We start from the raw sequence: 25840 nt of genomic DNA on the forward strand, positions 1-25840 counted from the left end.
AATTAAAAGCCGTTTCGGTAAGGCAGTGGGCCTTTAAATAAATAATGTGTGAGTTTCTATATTTTATTTTCCATGTCGCTTACGTAAATCATCACTCTAAAGATTAAGACTGTTTAATCTAGTGATATTTCGTATACCTATACATCACTTCTTAGGTATACTTGAGCATACCTAATTTAGTAAAAAAAAATGTGTACATATGCATCAGGCCTTACTTTAGGTATTACTGTTTTGGTCGTAGATTGTAGTGCTGCCTATTAATTATGACAAAATATTCAAAACAATTGTCCTACATTTCTGTTTAGCAACGGGGTTCGGTACACATATTGCCAGAAACATATATACATATGTATATATGTTTCTGATATTGCTGTTACCAAATAACCATGCCACTATGTTTACTAGTGTCTAAATCATGTACAAGGAGCTCGTTTGTGCAAAATCAAATGTTTGTGCAAAATCAAATGTATAGAACCATACACACCGAGTTTTTTTTTACCTCGTCAAGCCGCATGATGGGGGTAATTATGACATGTGTCTTTGGTATTAATAACAAGTGTCTTTAGTGTTTATGACATGCATCTTCTGATATCAATGACACATGTCTTATGATATTTATGACAAGTGTCTTATGGTATATATGACATGTCTTATATAGTTTTATGACACGTCTTCTGGTATTTATGATACATGTCTAATGGTTTTATAATATGTGTCTTATATGACACATTTCAATCCACAGGCTAGTTACGTGCTGACATATTAACGAAATCTCCACATTGCCCATTGGTATGTGTACCTGGAAACTACGACATCAGTAGACAGAAGACCATAGGTATGGACTCTCTGTGCAATACAAGTTACAAAAAACAAGACGAAGGCAGCTTAAAACAAGATTGTTGCATTTTATTTCACTAATGTTCATAGAAATTGAATCCCTTAAGCACCCGTACAATAGATAACAGAGTAGATATATCGCTGAAGAAAAGCATGGTGCTGGTTATAATGTACGATTCCTATAAACCATGTACAGCTTGTATAGTTAACACAGGAAAATGTGCGTCACAGTGTCTTACACATCCTGAGCCAGGCAAATTTTCACAATCAATTAAAATTTAAATTATTGACACACAAAAATCTTGTTTCCATTTCTTACATATTTTCTCACGAGTTTCACGATTTTATCGTGAGTGATGCGTTATTTTTGAGTGTGTGTATGAAATGTTAGTACTGTGATTGTAGTCTTTGTTATATTAACTATTTTATAACAACAGATACACCATGCCGAGATCTCCTACCTATAACCAGCTCTTTGTAACGTTATAAAAACAGGCACTTGGTTATACAAGTCCTCCAATATGTACATATCACATAGGTCACAATACAATGCAGTCATCTAGTTATTGTTGGTAACCACGGTCTCACAGCCAGACATAAACCATCTTCAGTATAATCAGCATGTCTATATCCAACAGATACACTTGTATTTAAAAGCTAAAAACTAAAAGGTAGCAAGTTATTACAATTTCTAAATCAATACAAATTTCAACCAATAAATACAATATGCATATTTTCATTCTGGTTATGAGAGTAAGAGATCATAAATATTTAAATTGAAATACATACATATTTAAATTGAAATACATACATATTTAAATTGAATTCTGTTTCTAAGATATCATAGACATCCAAGATAAAATACATGCACGGTCGATCTGCAATACATACATTTCTGATTCTGATTTATAAAAAAAAGGTTGAACATATCTCACCGTGACTTATTCATTCTTTGGTTCCTCACAGGACATCCGTTTATTTGCTATATATTTGTGTTTTCAGATACACAGAGATTTGACAGATATCCAATCTAGCAGTCCATTTACAACATACACTGATCATAACTACATAATGTAAACCTACTTTCTTTCTTGTGCGATTTATTTTGGTGAATTTCGCGATCAACTGAAATTCGCAAAATTTTACCTCCGCGATCTTCCACAATTTCAGTAGCTGTGAAAAAAGTTGGTTTATGATTACATCTCTCATTTGGCTAGTACAAGACTAGTTCTTTAAAATACATGTAAGCGCAGTCAATCCAAAACCTGGGACAATGATTTCATTCTAGTTCATCCATATATTATACAATTGGGAATATGTGTCAAATCCCTGTGATCCAAACGTACCCTGTTCACATCCTGTAGATACATCGATATTAGTACTGTATATATCTAGACATAGCTAAAGACATTCTAGTATTACATATACATACGAAGGTACAAGTAGTAGCAGCAATTCTTTAAATTGTGACTATCTATTGTGAAATTATAAGAATTTTCCAATCTGATTGATCTGAAAGCATGGCCTAGTTATTTGCTTTTGTGATAATATATTGTCTCATTTCGTTGGACCAGTACTGTCGATAACTTTGGGAGAAGTTTCTGATACATTATAATAACAATCAGCTCCTGCTCAATAACAAGAATACAATGATTACTTTTTTCTATGAGAAATATTTCGTTACAAAGAACAAGATTTGCTGTACATCTATATAACAGAACCTTGATATCTACAATCAAAATAACACTTTGACGGCATAACTTGGCACTGAACAAAGACACAAATTATAAAAATATCAACAATTACTGCTCAGATGATTATGTCAACAGCATTTCATTAAATTCTACAAAACTTGAACGAGTTATAATGATATCAGGCAAGTAACAAAGTTTTTTTTTACACACAACATGTTATTGTTTAGTTTAGTATCTATAAGTGACATAGGATAGTTATTTCTCTCAAGTGGTTTACACGTAGAAATAAGATCCTTAGATTTTTCGTTTTAGGTCTTAAAATAGGGTCTACTCTTCAGGCAAGAATGGAGATCCGTGATCAGGCACCATACCTTCTACTCAATGCTCTATAAGATGGAAGACACAACGTTAGTGAGTACCAGTGGCGATAAAAGACTCAACTTTTAATGTGCACCATCTCCTACAAAATATAGTCTATAAAATATAATCTCACAATTCTCTATTTAAACTACTTCATTTGGTACAGTTAAACCTGTTATATAGGACACCTCTATATAAAGGACAGACTCATTAACCCTATTTGGTACAATCTACTGTATAATTGACCTCTGTATAAAGGACACCTGTCTATAAAGGACAATTTCTTAATTTGATCGACAACAAATCTATAAGATATCAATAGGTCACGTTTTCTTTGAACAATCTTGCATTCCTTACTTATGATACATTAAATTTGAAGTATTTTTGAAAGAAGACCCAAGTTCATGACAGGTATCTTATATTAGTCCTGAGACATCAAAAGTCATGGAAAATGTGCCAACAAAGTTTGATAGAAAAGAGTTTAGATTACTGGAATGTGTTCTGAGATAATGATATTACCAAAACGATATGTTATACAGGGAAATAAAAATGGAATACAACAAAATATTCATCCATAATACTAAACCTACCATCCTTGAGGATGCTTATAATTAATCTTTGTTTTTTATTATTTTACAGAAGCAAAGTAGGCATACACGAGATACTGAACCCATCCCTTAAGTGAAAGTGGTTATAAAAACAGAGTTGTATATATAAATGGTACATATCAAAACGTGCAAATAAAATATTAAGAGAAAGTTGAGCAAATTATCAAAAATAAAGCAGAAGGTGAAAGCAAATATGAACAATATAAAGTGAATTGTGAATATTAATTATGTACAGTGCTTTTTATATTTAGTATTATGTTGTTTTTAATTTTAGTTTGAAGGTTACCAATTGCTGAAAATGTTCCATACAAGTTAAATTTAATAAATATTGATTATTCAAAAGTTGTTCATTTCATCCAAACTCAATTTTAACTTCAAATTAAATTTAACTGAATGAAATAGTAGTAAAAATTACAAATTTTACCAAATCTTGGTTGTACTTGTATGGTTTTTTTTTTCATATAGAAACAAATGAAAGTAATGACTAGTATATCAATGAGACATAAAACTGACTCAATATCAAGTCATGTTGAAACTCATTTCATAAGTTGTAAGTAGAGTCATGTTCACATTGTAAATGGACCCACAGCAGTGCAGATAAAAACACACATCACAATATCATCACCTCTCGTTCACACACTCATTCCAGAAATTGCAAGGTGTTAAAGTGGTAGAGATTCAATTGGTGCAAAAAATATATAAATTATTTGGTTTTTAACAATATTCAGCACAAAAGTAAACAGCAGAGGCAATACAAATTTGACAGGTTAACATCCAAATCAATCTTTAAAAAATATCCTATGTATCTTAAATTGTATTAACAATGAAATTACACTCACACATTCATAACCTCAATCGTAACATTGGGAAAAAAGGACAAGGGGTAAAAATCTCATAAACAAGGCATTGCAAAAAGTTATGTACAATTATTTTGGCAAGTACGACTACATTTAAGAGCAAGTCTTTTTCTTTCTTTCGCCAAAAACCCTTATCTTAAAGCTTGTGATTCAATATCGAATACACAGAATGGTATGTACAGAATTGTTTCCTTTATTTACATACTATGATGAACCAGCATTATAGTCAAGAAAAAGCATTTCTCTCATTTGTTTTTTAAATTCTCTCTAACAGACGGTATAATAGAATGTTAAATAAATCACTTAAAAAAAGAGACCAACCAAAACTCGTTTTCAAGTCACCTTCTTCGACAACCATGCACATTAAACATGAAAATCTCCTAATTAAATGGTCACGAAGATAGGTAACCCAATCCCAAATACATGTACCAATAAAAATCATCATAAATCATCCAAATAACTCCCGATATTTTTACAAAGTTGGTTTTTTGGAGTAAGGATATTCACATCTATGTGTAGACACAGTTTGTTAGTGTACAGTATTATATCACATCACATTTAAGTACTACTCAGTTATTTATTATTCCGATAAAACAGACTTTCAAAAGTTAACGATAATGTAGTATTAATGAACATTAAAGGTTTGCATTTTATGCACATTTTGTGATCGAAATTGACGTTTAACCCTCAGTTTTCTACGTCATCAGCAAATTTGGATGTGACTTGGTTTTTTTCTTCCTGCCTTTAGTTCCCTGCAAAAGATACTTCATAAATATAACTTGTACAAAAAAAACCTAATACGTAAATGCTGACATGAATTAATAGCTTTCTGGACTACAACATTGTTATTGAAAACTCATGTGCATTTTCTTATTTGATGATTTGTGTACATATTATGCTTTTTAAACATTGTACATATTGAATGAAGTGTCAACAATATTCATCTGAAGCTTAGGCGTAATCTTATGAATAGACCTCCCATGGTAAGAAATGATAATGACATTGTACGAAATGATATTTACAAGTTATTCATATTTTGTGAGGTTAATTTTCATGCAAAAAATCACAGTTACGAAAAAATATCACAAAAACACGACCTCACAAAAAATGCAAACGTCATCAGTAACTACGGACCATTACGAAAACATTGCTCCACCACCTTTGTCTATACATGTACAAACCCTTCACACAACCTCATAAAAAATGCAAACGTCATCAGTAACTACGGGCCATTACGAAAACATTGCTCCACCACCTTTGTCTATACATGTACAAGCCCTTCACACAAAATTACAATTGCACAGGCCCAATAGATCTTCAGTCCAAACATTTCACTGGACATAATACAAATACTGCTCATTTCAAACGTAAATAAATCTTTTTGGAATAAAACACATTTCCGTGTTATATATATAGAATATAAGAATCAACAAAGTCAAACCGAATAAAGTGAATGAATATTTTCTTCACAATTTAGGAAAAATTCATTTTGGACAAGGATAAAAATCTTGACTTGTTCAGGCCAATGTACCATGAGACAGTCTTAGGTTGATGTATTGAATATTCACGTCATTTTCGCTTGGCAAAGTTTGCATTATGAAAAATTTATGCCTTATTCCATTGGCTAAGCGAAATTGTACTGTGAAACCAGAACCAGGAGAACAGCAATTTGTGCTGTGAATTCATTTCTAGTGTGAATTTGGACTGAAGTCAGTTTTACTACCCCAAGGCCCCAGAGTTTGTGGAATATGGAATTCTTTAGTCCGTTTGAGCGGTAAAGAGGTACAATGGTTGTAGTGAGATGACAAGAAATGTACAATGCTATCACATCAATTTAAATCACACTGATTGGTAACAGATTTTAGGTTTATTTTTATATGAATGTCTCATTGTTTTACATGTGGATTAAGTTTGTCGTACAAGACCAAAAATTCTCAATGACCCATACCACGTTTGTGAAAATCAAATTAGATTTCAATAAACCAGTAGATGGGCAGGCCTTCTGTTGGAATAACTTATTTGATCCAATCTCATTTTAAACCTTTTAGGCCTATAAAGAATTGAAGAATACATATGCGATTTCAACTTAAATCGCTATTAAAATAATGATGCCATAATTTAATATGTATAGATTTTAAATATTGTGTAACCAGTATCTATAAATATTATTTTCAACCGTATTCATTCATATACAACAGAATTCTGTTATTGCAGAAACAAAGTTTTAGAGCTGACTGATAAGTGACTGTGTAAGATGTACAACAGCGCCTGTTTTTGTCACCACAGGCCTTGTCGTGGTTGTTTACAGGGAGCGTGGCCATCAATGGTGAAGCTTGGCTCTTGTTCTAGCTCGCGTGCGAGGTAGTGTTCCATACGGGTCGTTCTTGTGCTGAAACAGGGTATTGTAAAGCCCATTCTAAGCTTGTTCACCATGAATGCTAAACAAGCTTACCAAACATAGATAACACATCACAAACATGTCTGCAGTTAGTTTAAACAACACACTGTCCTTTTGCAAATTCAATGAAATGGAAAAATGATGTTTTCTTCAATACTGACATAAGCTTACGGTATTAATGAAACCAATACCACACAAATATTAAAATGTTGTCATTTCTTTCTAAAATTAGTGCTTTAATTGTATTTCTATGTCTTAAATTATTGTGAGGCATTATGTTTTATGCTTAAAATAATAGTAAATTTCCCCATTGATCATGCAACTTGATTCGTATTTTTGTCCTGAACGATTTCGAGGCTTTACTTGAAGGATCTGAAAGATGGGATTGTGTCACAATACTTTAACCAATCGGACACAACAACACAAATTTGGAGGGCTAGTGGTAGAATGTTTGATACCTTAACCACTCAAAAACCACAGCCAAGAAGTGAGGGCTTATGCCATAATGTCCGACCATTTTGACACTATTGCTCCTTTCACAAAATTTTGCATGCAATGATGGAACACACATAAAAACAAGCTCCTTCATGAAAATGTAACCATTTCCCCAAATTCTTTGAAATTCTCACAGAATAAGAAGGACTCGTCAACCATTCATCATGACCTGTGTGACTTTGATAACTTACATCCTTTGGGCTATAATAGGTGTCAGCATAATACACCTCTTCTGTGTAGGAAACCTGTTCTTCCTCCTCCTCGTCCAACTTGGAAAGACCTGATAGAAAAGTTACATGCAATCATTGAACATCATAGAAAATAATCGTGTTATAACACAGACAAATGGACATAAAGTTTATTTTGTGTTTAAGCATAATTCAAAAGTTGTTTGAGAACTCACCTTTGGAAAGGCTTTTATATACATGGATGCTCAGAGGGTTTTTAAATCACGAAATTCTTACATGATACTTCTTAATTCTTACAGATGCTCCATCGCCGACAGAGCATAGAGGGTACTTATCATTTGAAGTGGTGTTAAATCATGCATATATGTGACTATTCAACACAAACAAAAAATCATATTAAATATTAAATTTTGTTTTTGGTTCATTTGCAATCAGTACTTCATTCCATATAGGACAAAGTGCGAGTGAATTTTTTTGGGAAGCAATTATTAAATTTTAATATCTTGAAGTAAAATTAAAAGCTCAAAGTTTTCAATGGTGGTATTAGTTTATCATGTGTTTCAGTGTAAAACATACGTTGTTTAAGAATTCACCTTAAGAAAGTTTGATCCCTCAATCTGAGCTTTGCAGTACCAGAAATTGGGATATTTTAGATGTGGTCATTTTTTGGCTTATTTGGCTGTTGGCATGAAAGCGCCAAAATTAAACGCACCAAAATTTGGCTATGGTTTTTATTTGGTGTACATAATGATCAATACATCTACTGGTACTGTCGGGTAAATTTCATTTCTCAATCGGTCATTTTTTGGCTTTAATATTTGGCTGTTGGCATGAAAGCGCCAAAATTAAACGCACCAAAACTTGGCTATGGTTTTTATTTGGTGTACATAACGATCAATACATCTACTGGTACTGTCGGGTAAATTTCATTTCTCAATCATGTTACATAAACATACATTTATGGCATCTTCTGTAAACTGGCAAAAACGTAACCTGCACAAGTCATTCCTTTGTGTAAACATGTATACAGTTAGAAGTGAATATTCATCACTTCTACTGAAGACAAATACTTAGAGGGTTGTCTTTGTATAAATATGGTTTTAAAACTAATAAAGTCAGCTTTTCAAGGTTGTGGGATCTATGTGTATTTAAACAAAGTAAATCTTCAGAATTTTTATCATTCAATCTATTAAAATCAAGTTATGCTCCAAATTTAGCATGACATATGGAAACTCCAAATTTTAACGCACCAAAATTTAATCATACTATTTTGATTCAAAAACGCCAAAATTTCAAGACACCAAAATATCCCAATTTACGGTATGTATTACCTGGAGTTCATCACTTACCTGGAGCTTTAATTGGTCTAACAGACCGGCTATCTGTAACATCACTCGAACTTCTGTGTAATCTTCTCTTTTCTTTCCTTCTTTCTATTTCTCTGTTGTCTTCAGAAAGTCTCTCTTCTGTAACCAAGATTACTTTTTTGTTACAATCAACTCAACTGTACGTCAGTCTTGGTATATTATAGAGTTATCTTCCTTTATACAAGAGTTATCTTCTCCAGCCCGTATAGGTAGGAATTTGTTTATTTGTGTGCAAAAATTATTTATCCCATTTTAATTGTATTCGAATTTGCAGCAATGACATTACTTTTATTTCTTTAATTGTACATAACAAAAAGATGTAAAATCTAATCACTTTTAAATGAATATTAATTTACATTTCAGTTAATTTAAATTACATTTCTTAAAAAACAACACCCAAGATAAGTTTTGCTGTATCCATAGAACAGGAAGACAATTTTGTGGACCGTTAACCAGAACAGGAACCACCATGCACTGATCAAGGGCTGTAAGGTTTGTTACCAGAGCGTGGAGGAAAACAGCAGGTTGATGTGGTAAAATGTTGGCTAAGATTAGTTAATAGTTGTCTTAACATCTCAATTCCCCCTGAAGTATTCCATCTTTGTAAATTACAGAGTTATCTCCCTTGTAGGTTGGTATTGATTGTGACTTTTTTCTTAGAAAATCTTAACAATATCGGGTAACAATCAGTACCTACACGCAAGGTCAGATAACTCTGTTATATGCAAGTACAGGATTTATATATATCAATCTAAAGCTGAATGGGTCTAAAAAACCTCTATTGAAGCTATCAAAATGAAGCAAAATACCAAAAATATGTACATCAAATGTGAAATGGATATATATGTACATCAAATGTGAAATGGATATATTGGTTATCAAATAGTGAAATATGAATATTCTTAGCAATAAAATACAAAAATATGCTTGTTATGATATGCTGGAATCAAAGGATCACAACTTAAACGGTACAGTAAATGTGGACGTATTATGATGGAGGTGATTTGGCGGAGATTTTAATACTCGTCATGAAACCCTTAATAGTAATCAGCAAAATTTTTAATAAAGAATGTAATCAATGTGTCCTTAACCATGAGGTGAAAAATTCCCTTGCTAATTAGTAATTGATTATTGTTTTATGTGAAAACTCCCTTCGTTAATTAGTGGTTAATTATTACTTTATGTGAAAATTCCCCTCGCTAATTAATGGTCAAATATTACTTGATGTGAAAATTCCTCTCGCTAATTAATGGTCAAATATTACTTGATGTGAAAATTCCCCTCGCTCATCAGTTGTTACTTTTCCCCCTTGCTCATTAGTTGTTAATTATTACTCTATGTAAAACTTCCTCTCGCTAATTAGTGGTTAATTATTACTCAATGTGAAAATTCCCCTCGCTAATTAGAGGTTAAATATTATATTACTTAAGGTGAAAATTCACCTTGCTAATTAGTGGATAAATAGTACTAAAACATGACTACAGGTAAGTATTATATGTACCTACATGAGACTACTGTAAAATAGGTCTTAATTGTGAAGGAACTTCTTAATTATTTTCAATGAACTTGTAAACAATGTCTAGTTAAGTAGTATTTTAGTAGAGAAATAAGGGATGTGAGGTAGCATGCAGGTTAATGAACCAATTAAGGGATTGCCACTGGGTTAAACTATTACCATTAATGTTCTCTTCTTGTATTTCTACATCAAACAAAAAAGTTCAAGTAAAATGTTAAATTTGAAAATGTATGTAAGTATCAGAATTTGTCTACTAACTCATTCAACCCTGAAGACATATTTAGACTCTTCTAAATCAAAGACTAGACCAGTCCATTACAAATTTTCAGGGATGAACCACAACATTTTGCAATTTGCAGTTATTTCCTCTTTTGAGAACTGGTGTTAACATTCTGATCAAATTGAAGAACTTTAAATAAACACTTTATATCTTCTCGCAAGAGCAGATAACTGCGTAACACAACGACAGGGTTATAACATAGACAAGTTATCCCCCTTGATATATATTTATTACATGTACATGCGGATGTGCCTATTTCATGACATGATAGTATATATATTTGTCTGAAAAATAAGAAGCAATTTAAGACAAGTATTTTTCCTTACTTCAACTTTCAGAAGAAAAATGGATTTTTATATGTAAGACTGTTGTTTATGAGACCTTGTGATCATAATATGAGGCCAATAATTAAAATATAAACCGAGGCACTCTTAACGACACAATTTAGGAAGCTCACATGCTTTTATAGTGCTACAACACCTAAAGCGTTATGCTACAGCAGAACCTTCCAATCTCTCTTAGGGTGCATTGTGGTTCTCATATTTCACCTCTGTAAATTTTAAATTTTAAAGATTCTTAAAAAACGTCTTTCGGAAGAAAACAAAATTACATATTCTAAGTTTTCAATTGTGTCTTTTGACTCTAAAAATTCTACTAGTTCTGACAGAATGTAATTTGATCATTCATTCAATATTAAACCAAACAATTATGGATTAATTTGTGGACACACTAGATTTACTTGTAAGTAAATAGTCATGATTTGCATATGACGTCCACTGTTTCAAAACAAATTACTTTGACGTCATATATGGGTGCAATGTATCATGATGACGTGATATTCTGTGACCTGAGGTCAACAGACAGCCAGTCCCTGAGCCACTGACAGAGGTGAATGTGGGGACCGCAATGAACTCTGGGAGTGATTGCAGAACCATCATGTTAACAATGTAGCTATTTTATGGTTAAGTTTGTTAATCACGAATACCCATAGTTTTTGTAAGCCCCTTTCACCCTCCCTGAGAATACAAAATCAAAACCCTTACCAAATTCGTCGTCACTATCCATAAGATTTGTAGGAGCATTCTGAGAGTCATCTGGAACTCGGAGATCATTGGTACTGTAACTCTTACGTACATGTTCTACAAGGGTTGTCTGTCCCTACAAAAAAAATATCAGGTTATTGTTACTGATACGCAAAAGGTCTATGGTCGATCACAAACCTTACACTGAATACTAATAATAAATGTTACACTTTCTTTGAGGCAATCTGATAAAAATACAGAACCTGGTAGCCACTCCATTCAATAGATGATCTGACAACATCCCATATGGGGTCATGTTCGGATGACTGTTATACCATGTTTACCAAAGATCAAATGCATTTTCTACACCTTACCATGTCAATTGAAGACGCCATTTCGTCCCAGTATACTTATTCATTTAGCTTTGTTGTGCTCTTTGGGCGAGATGACTACATACATGTAAATAATTCTGACAGCTTTTTCAAACTAGTTATGGCAGCAGCAATTTGATTGGCCATTTCTAAAGGTCACCTGGACATGACCCCTAATGGGATGTTGTCAGATACTCTTATCGAATGTAGTGATAATAAGGATCTGTATTTTAATCGGATTGTCTCTGCAGTTGCTATGAAGCCAATGATATTAATTAAAACAAATTGTTGTTGCTTATTACATATCACAATACGGGGGTTTCGATTCGAAATATTAAAACATTGCGGGGAAAGTGCAATTTGCAGTCGATTAGTTCCAACTTCCGCCAATTGGACATCATCTCTTGACATGATTTTGGTGACGTTATAAGCACTCGAGTGTGGGACTCATTGACAGTAAATTATACTTTACCCACATTGTTTTATGATCTCGAAACCACTGTATTGGCATGACCTTCTAACACAATTTGTACCTTCAAAGTGTCAACCACAAACACATTATACATAAATGTTGAATAATGGGAATAATTCACGTACCACGTGATACACAATAACATTTGTGCGGGACTATTGTATCAATTGGTGATGGATTGACGTTGTACGATGAGGTCCCGCTCAAACATTATTTCAGCGGGAAGATAACATCCATCGTCATGGGAGACACTAGTACCACACAAACGTTATCAGTTATCACATGGTATGCGAAATATTCCCATTGTCAATGCTACCCAAGCCAAATATTCTATTCTGAAATTCAAAGAAGACATATTTATTGCAATATTTTTTTTTGAATACTTACTCGTAGGTTACTTTATTAAGTATAAATCTAATAAACTTTTGTAGAATAAACATTTCTAGATCACAAAAGTATTGTGTATATGTATCAAGATATTTTGGCAAGGATATTTTCACAATTTGGCAAGTTGTCGAAGTGATCACAAAATTTTGATGTGCGAAATTTAAGATACTTAAAAGAATGATAGATAACCTTGAAGTCAAATCACAAAATTTTGATTTGCTAAGAATGAATTTTTTTTTGTTTTTTGGCCAAATTATGAAAATTTGACCCACAAAACTTTTCTAGGTCACAGAAACAATAGAATGTGAATTGTGTATGGGGAGAACAAAATTGATATCATAATGGCATAATGGCATTCAATAATTTTTTGTGACATTGTATTAATCAATATAGTTGGAACATGTGTCTGGTTCATGGTTCAGTGAACTTGACAGGAAAGTGGTTATTGACGGACAATATAAATATCAGATTACTCTGTCATTAATGTATTTATGTCAAAGTGTTCCAAACACTATAATGAGTTAATTGTGTGTACTAATAGAGTACGTGTCATTGCTAATTCAACATTCATAATCCCTGTAATCTAGCTTAAAATCAGCATTGTTACACAAATAGGGACATTTATTTGTTGTTTTGTATGAATGTTTTAAGAAACACTGTATGTGTATTAAACCCACAAATTAATAGAATCTAAAATAGGTCAGGGATATCTCAACCATACTGGATGACGTTGGCTAAACATCTCGAGTGATGAAAAAATCTGTTTCGAAGGTCAACCCTGTCCACCTGCAGACAGACCCACTTTCACCATGGTAACCTACCCTTATATTTGTTTTCACCATGGTAAACTACCCGTAAAGCTGTTTTCACCATGGTAAACTACCCGTAAAGCTGTTTTCACCATGGTAAACTACCCGTAAAGCTGTTTTCACCATTATAACCTACCCTAATAGCTGTTTTCACCATGGTAAACTACCCTAATAGCTGTTTTCACCATTATAACCTACCCTAATAGCTGTTTTCACCATGGTAAACTACCCTCATAGCTGTTTTCACCATGGTAAACTACCCTAATAGCTGTTTTCACCATTATAACCTACCCTAATAGCTGTTTTCACCATGGTAAACTACCCTCATAGCTGTTTTCACCATGGTAAACTACCCTTATAGCTGTTTTCACCATTATAACCTACCCTAATAGCTGTTTTCACCATGGTAAACTACCCAATAGCTGTTTTCACCATTATAACCTACCCTAATAGCTGTTTTCACCATGGTAAACTACCCTCATAGCTGTTTTCACCATGGTAACCTACCCGTATAGTTGTTTTCACCATGGTAACTAGCTGCAATATTGTAGCTCAAAAGACTTTTAGACAGATAATGTTGCCGCCTTTAGAGCTACAATTGGTGCCTGTTACTGCTAATGGAGCAAAGTAATATTTATGCAAACCATTATTAAAACGTTTGCATGCATTTTATCTTATTTGTTTTATATGTTTACCTACTAGACAATAAAAATTAAACCGTAAAAAATATCAAATTCTCAGCTAGACATTGTTTTTTTACATATACATATGAAGGCCTTTCTGAAGAGAATTTATACCGGAAGTCTTTAAATTATGAATTTGACGTCTTGTGAGCGGTACGGTAGATATTAAGAATGGTAGTTATGTTTGTTTAGGATAACAACATTATGTAAATGTTTGTGTATGCGTAAATTAATCGGAAACCTACAACAAAGTATAGAAAATTGTGCCCATGTGATTTTCGGAGGCGCTGCTCCACTACGACACATAGGGACCAATTTGTACCCGGCCGAGAGGTATAGTAGGCCGGGTACCTATATTCGTTCTACATGATAAACTACACGTATAGCTGTTTTCACCATGGTAACCTAACTGTATAGCTGTTTTCACCATGGTAACCTAACTGTATAGCTGTTTTCAACATGGTAACCTACCTTTATAGCTGTTTTCACCATGGTAACCTACCTGTATAGCTGTTTCACCATGGTAACCTACCCTTATAGCTGTTTTCACCATTGTAACCTACCCGTATAGCCGTTTTCACCATGGTAACCTACCTTTATAGCTGTTTTCACCACGACGTTTGTGGCGTATGTAAGGCCTCGCTGACCCAGTGTCATCAGGGTGGAGTAACCCTGCTTCGTTGCCTGGGATATGTATTCATCTATTTCCTAGAGAACAAACAAGTCAAGTTAATTTCATAATGTATACCAAAATAAATAAAAATTTAGCAGAAACAATTTTATTTATTGAAATTATGAACTCATTAAATAATTTGATATGCCATGAGCCTACGAGGTAAAAGACCTGTGGCATATTCATGAACCTAAAGGTTGTGATAAATGCTCGTGGCATATCAAATTATTTAATGATTTGAACAATAGATTTCATATTACAAACCAATTATGTAAGATTCTCTAATTTACATGACTATGACCTCAATACAGGGATCTCCAGGTAGGTACTGTACAATTAACCATCAATTAGTCCCACCTTCCTGATATCATCGTGTTAGCATATTTTTATATGATTTTTGTGTCATCATTATCAATGCAAAGTGTGAATAATCAACGGCAAATTGTACCGTACCCACATCATATTGGGTTCTCGAAATGCCAGTATTACAAGTCCTTTTAATGTTAAAAAGGTCAAGCTCAGGTCAAATTGACCTGAGACATTTTGCCTGTATACTCAGGCAAATATACCATGACATTACCAGCAGGTGTTAACAAACCTTTTCTCTCTTTACTAAATGTGGATGTACAAACTTCTTGTAGAGATAGCTGGAACCTTTGGTGATCGGAGACAACATCCATATCACAAACACCATTTTGATTTCGTAATAAAATGGCAGCCTAAAAAGAAACATCAGAAATTTAGGACAAAATTACAAAATAAGAGTAACAACAATTAAAAAACCTTTCTAATTTTACAATAATATTATCTTAATATGTAGCAGGGCCATTTATGCTTATATGCTTTGACTGGTTGGACCTGATTATTTGTTTGTGAATTAAAGACGGACCTGGTGATTTTATATTATTTTCAGACAAGCCTTGATAAAGCCCTTGAAGGCCTGTAGTGTATTAAAATCTGCAGGTCAGTCAGGATTTATTCTTTAATATTTATCTTTCGGTCGAACCACATGAACGACAATGGCCCTGGAGTGGGGAGACAAATTGCTGTAAAACTGAATCACATTAGAATATGATATATATATATGCCATTCACCTAAAGATTTTCATCAAAGCATACACAAAATAATCTTAGGGTCAGAACCTACTTGGTGTGTCGGGAACTGTTTAGAATCTAAGAACAGTTCGTTATTGTGAACCATCTGGTGCGGTATCTTAATGTTGGGATTACATACCATGATAATAGCACGTCCGAAAATGTCTCCACTGACAAGAAAATGGCAAATACGATCCAGTACATCATCCATTTTACCTGGCGAAACAGAAAGTTCATCATTAGTACAGGTGTTTGTCAAAAACAAAAGTTCTGTTCCCCTTCCCCCAAGGACGTTTGTGGCCAACTTTGGTTACAATCCATGCAGAACTCTTGGGCAAGTAGCGATTTATAGGATTTACCTATAATTCCCATATTTGGCCCCGCCCCTAATGTCCCCGGGGTGGTCAAAGCCAAAATTTATACCATTTCTTTTGCCCTTCCCCCAAGGATGTTTGTGGCCAAATTTGGTTACAATTCATGAAGAACTCTATGACAAGTAGCGATTTAAAGGAAATGTTGACGGACAGACGAACGGACGCCGGACGCCGCGCCATGACATAAGCTTACCGGCCCTTTGGGCCAGGTGAGCGAAAAAACACCTTGAATTTGTATGATTAAGTGTATACTTACATATTCTTTGACATTTTTGGTGCGGATGGCCTTGTAAGAAGCGTAGGCTGGATACAGTGTTCCACACACCAATCTACAAAGAGTATAGAGATAGGGGCTAGTTTGGTTTAGCAGGTCATAGACAGCCTGTTTGAAGGTAGATACCACCGATGTGTATAATGACATCAACATGTTTCAGCACATGTTCATTTGTCTGTAGTTTTATCACACATGTAGTACAAAATATAGTTCAGTGAAATTCCAAGAAACCTTGTTCCAGGTACACTATATTACATACTAGTTCGTGTACATGACATTTTCTTGAATGTCTACATACTAAATATTGTATAGGTGTGTATAACGATAGGTCTAAATAGAACAGAAAGTAAATATAACGCAAAATACATCAAAGTAGATGTACAAAGTCTCAAAGATGTCACATTTTCCACTTTTCATCACATTTTAAACAAATTTTGCACGATGAAGTGATACAAATTAAATATCCGTATACAACGTACACACCATCATTGAAGTGACAAGGATACGATATCTGTATGTATACAACACACCATCATTGAAGAAAACAAATTTATGTGAATACATCCCAGCTACAGGTGCTGCATCAGTTGTTTTGATGCTGATGAAACAGCGTTAATAGCTATAAAATCACTGCTCAGCTGAGGAAGTCTGACTGCATAGTTAATGCTCCATAACAAATCCGGGATCTTTGTGTCACATATTTAATTGTCGAAGTAAAACACCATATAATTTTAATTGACCTCCTTTCAGCTCATTACACTGTCCCTGAAACTTGACCTACTTTGGTATCAGTCACACCGACTCCATTAATTTGACCTACTTTTATGTTCCTATGACCTACTTTTATGTTCCCTAAGATTCATTGTATTATTGTCAGTTTCAAACATGTGGTATCGGTGATTTTTAAGGTGATTTTTCATCTAAGGTGATCTAAAGACTGGCCTTCTTTCTGATATCCAATCAGAATATCCATCACTTCAAAACCTACAACGAAAGGCCCACATCAATTTTAGAAAGCAGGTGGTAATTGTCACTGGTCTGAAGACTACACAAATCCTGGAACCGTTTTGTCCATCACATACAAGAAAATGTAAATCCATGTGCTTCGAAAATCCAGATGTGTAACAGAAGTTTTGGTAGAATCTTCAGGTCACATGTCTTCAGACATACAACTCCTCAAATCTCCAGCATCAAACTCGCTGCCAAATTGGCCCAGCTGCACCTTCTATCAAACTTGGCAGGGGCTCATAACATTATGTTGGTTACTAGAGTGAAATCGATAGCAAAGACATCATGTAAATAGTATTCAAAGAGGTTTGCCGAGGGTAGAAGATACCAACTTCCACTCACCTATTATAATACACACACCCTAGAGCTAACATACCAAGATTATAATGTAGCTCTGCTCTGAAAATGAGCACAGCCCTATATCAAACATTGCCATGGCAACCGAGGCATATCCTAACAACCCCCCCTGTTACAAGCCTAATGTTGCTGTGAAGGCAGAGGCAGTGGGGTCTGTTTTCAGTCTATACCTGTATTTCATTAAGAGTGGTACATGCAGCCAGAACCCATGTTTATAAATCTCGACTGCCAATGGGGTGGTGATAGTATAGTGTACTACAGACACTTGATAATTAAGGAGTCTGTACTTTTCTCACTTATAATTAGAAATACAATTGGTAGTACTGTACAGTATTTCCATGATTTTTTTCTTTTTTAATTTGAAATTATTCTTAATTTGGAATGGGTCATATATAGAAAAAAAAATTAGAAAAAGTTCTATGGGCTATATTATCAGACATCAAAGTATTCCTTTCAAGTCAACTTCAACTATTTTTTTTTTTTGTCATATCAAAATTCTTCATTTTGAGTTACTTCCCTTTGGTAAGGCCTTGTCTACTAACCCATCACCTGATGATGATAAAATCTGGTTTCTTGGCCTAACCCCACAATCTCCAACCAAATTCCAAACTCAACATGACAACTGTTTGCAAGCTATAGGAATGGTTTTAACGACCACTTTCTCCACAACTTGGATCCCAAACGGCCAATTTCAACACAATTTGATCTCTGGAGTCACTCGACACATACTGTACCTGTATAGAATCCCTTAGGCTACCAAGATTTTACAGACCTTCCTCCGTCTTCATAGATAGGTTTCACGGATTTATATTGTAGCAGATGCCATATAAAATACTATTAATATAAAAACACATACCTGGTAACTATTTTCCACAGCCAAAATCTCTCATACATTTGGTCATAAAAGGTTCCATTTGTCACCAAATAAGAATTTGAACATTAGGCTATACAAAAAAATATTTGTGTTTCTGTAACCCGACCGACCCTATAAAATCAGTGCCTACTCAAAGACTTTTATCAGTTTTGTCCTCAAGCAAACAAATAACAATCTAAATTTTGTTTGGTTTTGCACAAAAGCAGGAATTTGATACAAAATCTGTAAATTTAAGACACCAATAATCCCCTGTAAATCAAATACATGGTTTATGTAAGGTTGAATAAAGTCTATTTCAGTTTTTCACTGCAAGAAACTCGGATGAAGAGAAAAAATATTTAAAAAAAAAAAAAAAAAAAAAAAAAACTACCTTCCAACCCTTCATTTTTAAAGGGTGTAACAGAAAACAATTTTTTTTTTTTGCCTTAACAAACATCTGGTGTACCACAATGTTGACCGATGTTTAATTAGCACAGATTCCTAAAACCCATGGATGACACTATAGAGTTCATCTTGACTCATCCACCCAACGGCAAATCTGATTTGAAAACAAGCAGTATCAGTTTAGACCATACACATACAAGCACTATGAATCTATAATGTACCTGGATTGATTATTGACATTGAGAAAAGACCGTATAAAATAAACAAGAGGCCCATGAGACCTGAACTACCTGACCTATATGATGACACAAATATAGTATTGTCATCGATATAACCAAGTTTAGGGTTGAAACATATGCTATTTAGAGTGTCTGCCAAATACTATGGTGCTTTTGTGAATAGACTTCATATTTATTTTGATTTTCATCTGATGATATCAATTTCAGACCGCATATCCAAAGTTTTTTAGGTACAAATATTTAACCCATATTTCCTTAAAGAAATTAAACAAGACCATATTATTGATATATATGGCTGGCCAGACTGGCCACTAGTTATTGAAAAGAATTTTCAGCAGAACTTTAAAACTAGATTATCTCCCCTAGTTTGAAACTGTAGAATCAGACATGTCACAGTGACAAAAATTATTAAAGAAAATTTTAGTGATATTTTTAATATTTTAGTGACTGGTGGCCAGTTTCATGACTGACCTGCATTCAAAGTTACATTGCATGAGTTAAGATGAAATTTAACAATTTTTGTGTGTTAACAATGTCCAATTACAAAGGGCAATAACTCTAAAGTTACTGGAACTCCATGCAAGCAATTACTGAGTGTCTGGTCCGATAATTTAAACGTGTCCAACAAGTTGTGTTTGACGTCTTACAAAATTTTAAAAGATCAGTGATATTCTTTAAAAGGACATAAATAGTTCTGTATGATATCTTACTGTGAATCTGCCTAAAGTTTGATTTACCATGTAGGTCATTTTTACTAATGTTATCACAAGATTCACTTATAATTTTTTAACAAATGTCAGTAACAATGTAATCACTATCTAATATACTGGTAATTCAGATTTTCTAACTTGTGTCAAACTCTTTTTCTGCATACATTTAGTTTTATTGTGCTCTGTGAATATTTATCCAAGTAAATTGTGTTTACAAGGTCCAATAAGAAAACTAGAACACTGACACGTCAGAAAGGGCCCCGCTATGTGTCTGACGTGCTTAAGTGGAAAAGTAGTATTTTGACAACGAATTCTTCCGTGTTAGCTATATGTTGCTAATAAATAATTAATGTCAACATTAATTGGGAAACCGATGATGGTACATTATTATAATTCTTTGGAAAAAGTCTTCCAAGTATTTAACATGAATCCTGATTCCAAGCTAACATTACATTAAGAGCATACAATTAACTCAAATACCCCTTTTAATAAAAACAAGGTAAACCTCATAGTTTGCTGAAGAAAAACATAATAATGTGAAAGGAAGGGAATAAAGGTCTTGCTCAAATATTTTAATCATGTAAAAGTTTTTTTTCCATAAGAGTTGTATCTGCAAATAAACTCTGTGGAATGGTATATCTTTTCTTTGTCTCTGGAAAAACTTATTTTATTTATTATGTCATAACAAATTGTTAATAAGTCCAAAAATGGAAAATGTGTCCACAACCTTTGATGCAGTGACCCCATGATCTTACCTTTGGTCAGTCAAAACTTTGGCGAGTTGACTTCTTGTTTAATTCTGAGCAACTCTGCTTCATTATAAATGTTGTAGCAAAATGTTCATGAGAAAATATTTTTTTTAAATTTGACCTTGACCTTTGACTTAGTAACCTTGGCCCATGACCTTACCTTTGGACAGTCAACTCCTTGTTTAATTCTGAACAACTTTGCATCATAATGTTATAACAAAATGTTTATCAGTTAAGAGCAACAACATTGTGATTTTTTTAAATGTTAAAATCCAAGATGGCCGATTTTTTAATTTAATTTCAGCCTGAAAAATTACAAAGCAGATCTAGGATGGATGGGGAATCATCATGTAAAATATGGGGAAAATACTCCACTCCCTTCCATCATTAATGTGCAAAAGAAAAAAAACGGACAGACGGACGGACGGACAGACAGACAGACAGACAGACAGACAGACAGACAGACAGACAGACAGACAGACAGACAGACGGACGGACGGACGGACGGACAACCTGATTACTATAGGGCACCCGCATCTCGATGCGGGGCCCTAATTATTGCAAACAGCAAAGACCCCATGTGGATCAATTTCCTTCATACAAACTTCCCTCTTTCCACCCTCCAATTCCACAAACTCCTTGAAATAAAATGTGAGATCCCAGGGAGATTAAATTGATATACCAGTATTTCATAAAGGTTCTGAAAAATACCAAGTTATCTACCAATATATGAGGGAGTTGAAAAGTTTTTTTCTAACTTTCAATATTTTGAACTCTTTTGGTTCTGTCCCTCAGACTTCAAGGTAAGCAAGGCCTAATTTTCCATATTCCTGCAATGTTTGAATCTGACATGAACAATTATATTATATACCTGGAGACATACATATAATTGAATGACAAAACTTGCGAATCAACATAATATGTCACATCTGTACTCTAGATATCTGATGCAGTGATTTACTCGTCCAGATGTGTCCTGGACTCGTGATTTTCCTGTGAGACTCACCAAAATTTTGAGAGCCCTCTATATTTCTTTGAACTGGGACTCATCAAAATATAAAAATTAGTCTTCTGGACCCGCCTTAAAAAAATCCTACATAATTTTAAAATTGCTGTGATGTTTTTTTTGCTATTTCGTCAATCTACGTACTAATTACAGATTTTGCAGTGCTACCAGACCTGAATTTACATATATATAGGAAATACAGGGGTTTCGAGATCCAAAAATCACTTTTATCACTTTACCTACATCTTTTTGGCAATTTCAAACACTCATATTACATATATAATGCAGATTAGTTGGTTGTTTCCAAAGTTCTAAACACATTAATTATTATTTATTGTAATTATACGAACTGATCAAATTAATTGTGACACTTATAACTTATATAGTAAATGATTGATCAATACTGTTTATTTTATACAGTACTACTGGCAGGCAATTAATTCTCTGCGAGTTCCCATTCTCGCCATAGCATGTGTTTTTGTGTAGCATGATTGGACTTGGTCTATCATTGGTGACCAGGTAGCTCATGATCAGTCGGTAGAGCACTCAGCTAGTGTTTGGAGGATCCTGGGTTCAAATCCCGGTATGGCCCCTACATTTTCTCCTCTCCTGTTACAGAATTGGCACACAACTAAATAACCCACGGTGGTGGTGTTTGAAAGGGTCTTGTATGTATTCGAGTGCAAAGACTTCGAAAAAGGAGGGAGGAATGAAGCGATTGGACTCGGTCGATCATCAGTGACCAGGTAGCTTTGTCGGTAGAGTACTTGACTAGGTGTCGGAGGGTCACCCGGTTAGAATCCCAGTATGGCTGTTACATTTTCTCCTCTTGATCCTGTTACATTTGTATAGTTACACAAAATTTGTCATAGTCATAATCTGATAGAAGACGCTACCAGTATCCACAAAATATTGCTTAAAAATTTGTGTGTAATCATACAAATACACATGCGATGGATGGGGAGAATTGGTCCAATGATCAATACTCAATTAGTAGTCAATATAATCAACAGCTCAGGAGTTTCATGTTCTGTAAATAATATATAGCATAAATATGTATATGAATAGGCATCATCTTAAATACTATATAAAACAGTATATGAAGTAGGGGTAGGCCTATCTATATATTTCTACTGTATTTTTATTGACTGAACGTCAACCTCCTGCGTCAACAATAACATTCTGCGTTCGTCATCGTTCTTAAAATAGTGAATTATTAAAACGTATATCAACTGCTGATGTTATATCCCTTTACATGCTAATGTAAGTTCCACTTCAATCGGCTAATCATCATTTTACTTTCATATTCATTTCACTTCTAGATCTATCAACGTTCAAGTTGTCAATATCACCAGAAAGTTTACACAACTTTTGATCCTTGTTTTCGCTGATGAGATCAGCATTAATCATATAAATTTGACCATCGACATACTCACATAACACATCTTGATAAAAGAGCCGACACCATCTTCGAGACTTGGGTAGTACCTATGAATTAACGTGAAAATAAGACATCACGATATGAACAATATTCGAATTCAACCTTACTAAAGAAATGTCTTCTGTTGAAAGCGCCCCCTGCACAGGTGATCGCTACGGGAGACAACTCCTTTGTATTTCGGAAATGACAAAAATAAACACAAACCTCATGTCCTAAAAATAACTGATTTGCATACTTTGCTTCGGTAATAATTGTTGCGAAAAACTATTATAAACCCTGCTATCGATACCACGATTGAAAAGTACTCAATTGGAAATAATTTATCAGTCAAAAGTGACCTGTCCTTTTTGAAACTGGAGCAAAATCATATTCATTTAATTTTTGTACTTTCGGTACAGCTGAATATCTTTCCTATAGATTGAATCAGATTATATTACAAACATAATCTTGCATTCACAATTTAATGTTTTGTTGGTTTTTCTTGGAGAAATGGATTGTTTTTAGTTGCACTATATTATCTCTGGGATATTTGTTTATAACTCGTGACCTAATGACCCCAAATGTCAAACTTTGTGTTATGTATTCATACGCAGTACTCTGGAGAAAGGAGACACAGGAATTTTGTTAAAAGTTTCCTAATGTTTGGAGTAATGTGAAACTACGAAAATGGATACACTGTGAAGCAATGGCGTATAAGAGTAGAGAGGAAATAGTTGGGAAAAGATTTCTTTCTGTGCGGTGTTCTGGGAAGTTAAAACTTAACAAAATTGTGGAATGGGAATGGCGGAGCGGTGTTGTACGAGCAGTTACGGGCAAAGATACCAGTAACCCTGATGTCTCGGTAAGTGTACGAGTACATTTAGTCTCAGTGTGTGCTATTTGTGTTACTGTAAACTTGAATATATATAATGTGTATTTTGAGTCAACTTTCATTTATTACGTGCGAGTTCTTACCCTAAACATGTGGGCCCGTATTCTGGGTCATGTGTTGGCATTGGGTTTTTTGTAGTAAGCGCCTACTGACATGACCGGACACTTCGGCTCATAGATCTGTGTTCCAATAAAATGTCCCACTACGACCCATTTATTTTACATAGTAATGTTTTGATTATTTTTGTAATATAGCATATAGTTTAGCTGTAGGATATTCACTAAAAGTTGTTAATTTAGACTAGTGAAGGTCTTATGGGACAAACCAAAAGAAGGTGTGGCTCGGTTGTCCAAAGTCATTTGAGATTTTGGACAATCCCATTCAAGTAAGCGTGTGTGTATTGTCATAGTTCACTTTCTTGTGGTTCCATACGAATAGTTCATTCTATATTTAATCACAAAATATTAAAGTACCATAACACAAACTTGCCTGAAATGATAATAATCAGGACTTTGTTAAACAAATAATTTTGATTGAGTTTGAAGTAAAAATAACTAAACAATGTCAAGTCAACTCTCATTGTTGAAGTTGCATTTCAAACATAAGCCTTTTAACTTTTACAAACCACTGTACTATATACATGTCTTTATTTAATTTATTGGCTTAAATAATAATAAAAAAACCCTTTTATTTGCAATTCTTGACAATGCACTAATTGTAAATAAATTATCAATTAAAGATTTAAGTTTAAAATTGTGTTTGTACATTTCAAATTATCTATATAAAGGTGTGATTGATGGATATAAAGTGCACTGTATATAGATAAATGTCATAGAAGGGTTTAAAGCAAAGAAAAATAAGTCTTTAAAGCCCACTACTGGTGTTTGTTAGCGATATTATATCAGCTTCAAATCGGCTGATTGGTTATAAAATATTAACATTCAAATAAAAAACTTCCATTTATTTAATTTCAATTCCAATATAATAATTATCAAGAATCTGTTACTTATCTAGTACATTCATCATTTGATTTTAATTTCCTCTTAATCATAATTTTCTTTTAAAAATGAGAAAATGAAAACAAAATGTTTTGAAGAAGAAAATTAAAAAAAATAATCATTGACTCCATTGGATACAAATACTGTATATTCAGATAATATCACCCAAAATCATCAGCCTTCATACAGTAAATGTATTTTATATATTCAAGATTGTGGACTGGTATGTACCAAAAATCATGAAGAATTCTTTCGGTTCTGATTAAACAAACATGAAATACGCATAAAATTTGCCAGTATGCTACATATGTACATGGAGCCGTTTGATAATCCAAATTTTGTTTCTGAAGCTTTGTGCTGGCTTCAGACATCGATTGGCTTGGGATGCAGCTGAACTTTGGTCTAGTTTTCTGCTGGAGAAATCTGGATCCGTTGCTTTGTCT

The 25840-nt window shown here is 33.8% G+C and overlaps 1 protein-coding gene across 3 annotated transcripts; it reads right to left on the bottom strand.

The window, feature by feature from the left end:
- Window positions 1-885: 885 nt before the first annotated feature.
- Window positions 886-23681, bottom strand: LOC138335414 (receptor expression-enhancing protein 1-like). 3 transcript variants are annotated; one of them, XM_069284491.1, is made up of 10 exons: window positions 23524-23681; window positions 16743-16815; window positions 16252-16328; window positions 15616-15736; window positions 14939-15052; window positions 11644-11758; window positions 10480-10503; window positions 8787-8903; window positions 7441-7529; window positions 886-5108 (listed from the first exon to the last, which is right to left on the bottom strand). In XM_069284491.1, exons 1-10 carry the CDS (start codon window positions 23553-23555, stop codon window positions 5052-5054), a joined length of 819 nt encoding a protein of 272 aa, XP_069140592.1. In that variant the 5' UTR covers window positions 23556-23681; the 3' UTR covers window positions 886-5051. The 3 variants fall into 3 exon arrangements, with proteins under 3 accessions (XP_069140592.1, XP_069140591.1, XP_069140593.1); XM_069284490.1 differs by having other exon boundaries at window positions 886-6745; XM_069284492.1 differs by lacking the exon at window positions 10480-10503 and having other exon boundaries at window positions 886-6745.
- Between the last annotated feature and the right edge of the window lie 2159 nt (window positions 23682-25840).

Source organism: Argopecten irradians, chromosome 11, assembly GCF_041381155.1.
Source record: "Argopecten irradians isolate NY chromosome 11, Ai_NY, whole genome shotgun sequence".
Lineage (NCBI taxonomy): Eukaryota > Metazoa > Mollusca > Bivalvia > Pectinida > Pectinidae > Argopecten > Argopecten irradians.

Bases quoted from the DNA above. Each gene is read 5' to 3' on its own strand.
- LOC138335414 (XM_069284490.1), bottom strand. From the start codon at position 23,555: ATGGTGTCGGCTCTTTTATCAAGATGTGTTAT. The intron at 16,329-16,742 runs GTAAGTATACAC...CTGTTTCGCCAG, and splicing joins CCAAAAATGTCAAAGAATAT to GTAAAATGGATGATGTACTG. The intron at 7,530-8,786 runs GTAAGTGATGAA...CTTTTCTATCAG, and splicing joins TAGACCAATTAAAGCTCCAG to GTCTTTCCAAGTTGGACGAG.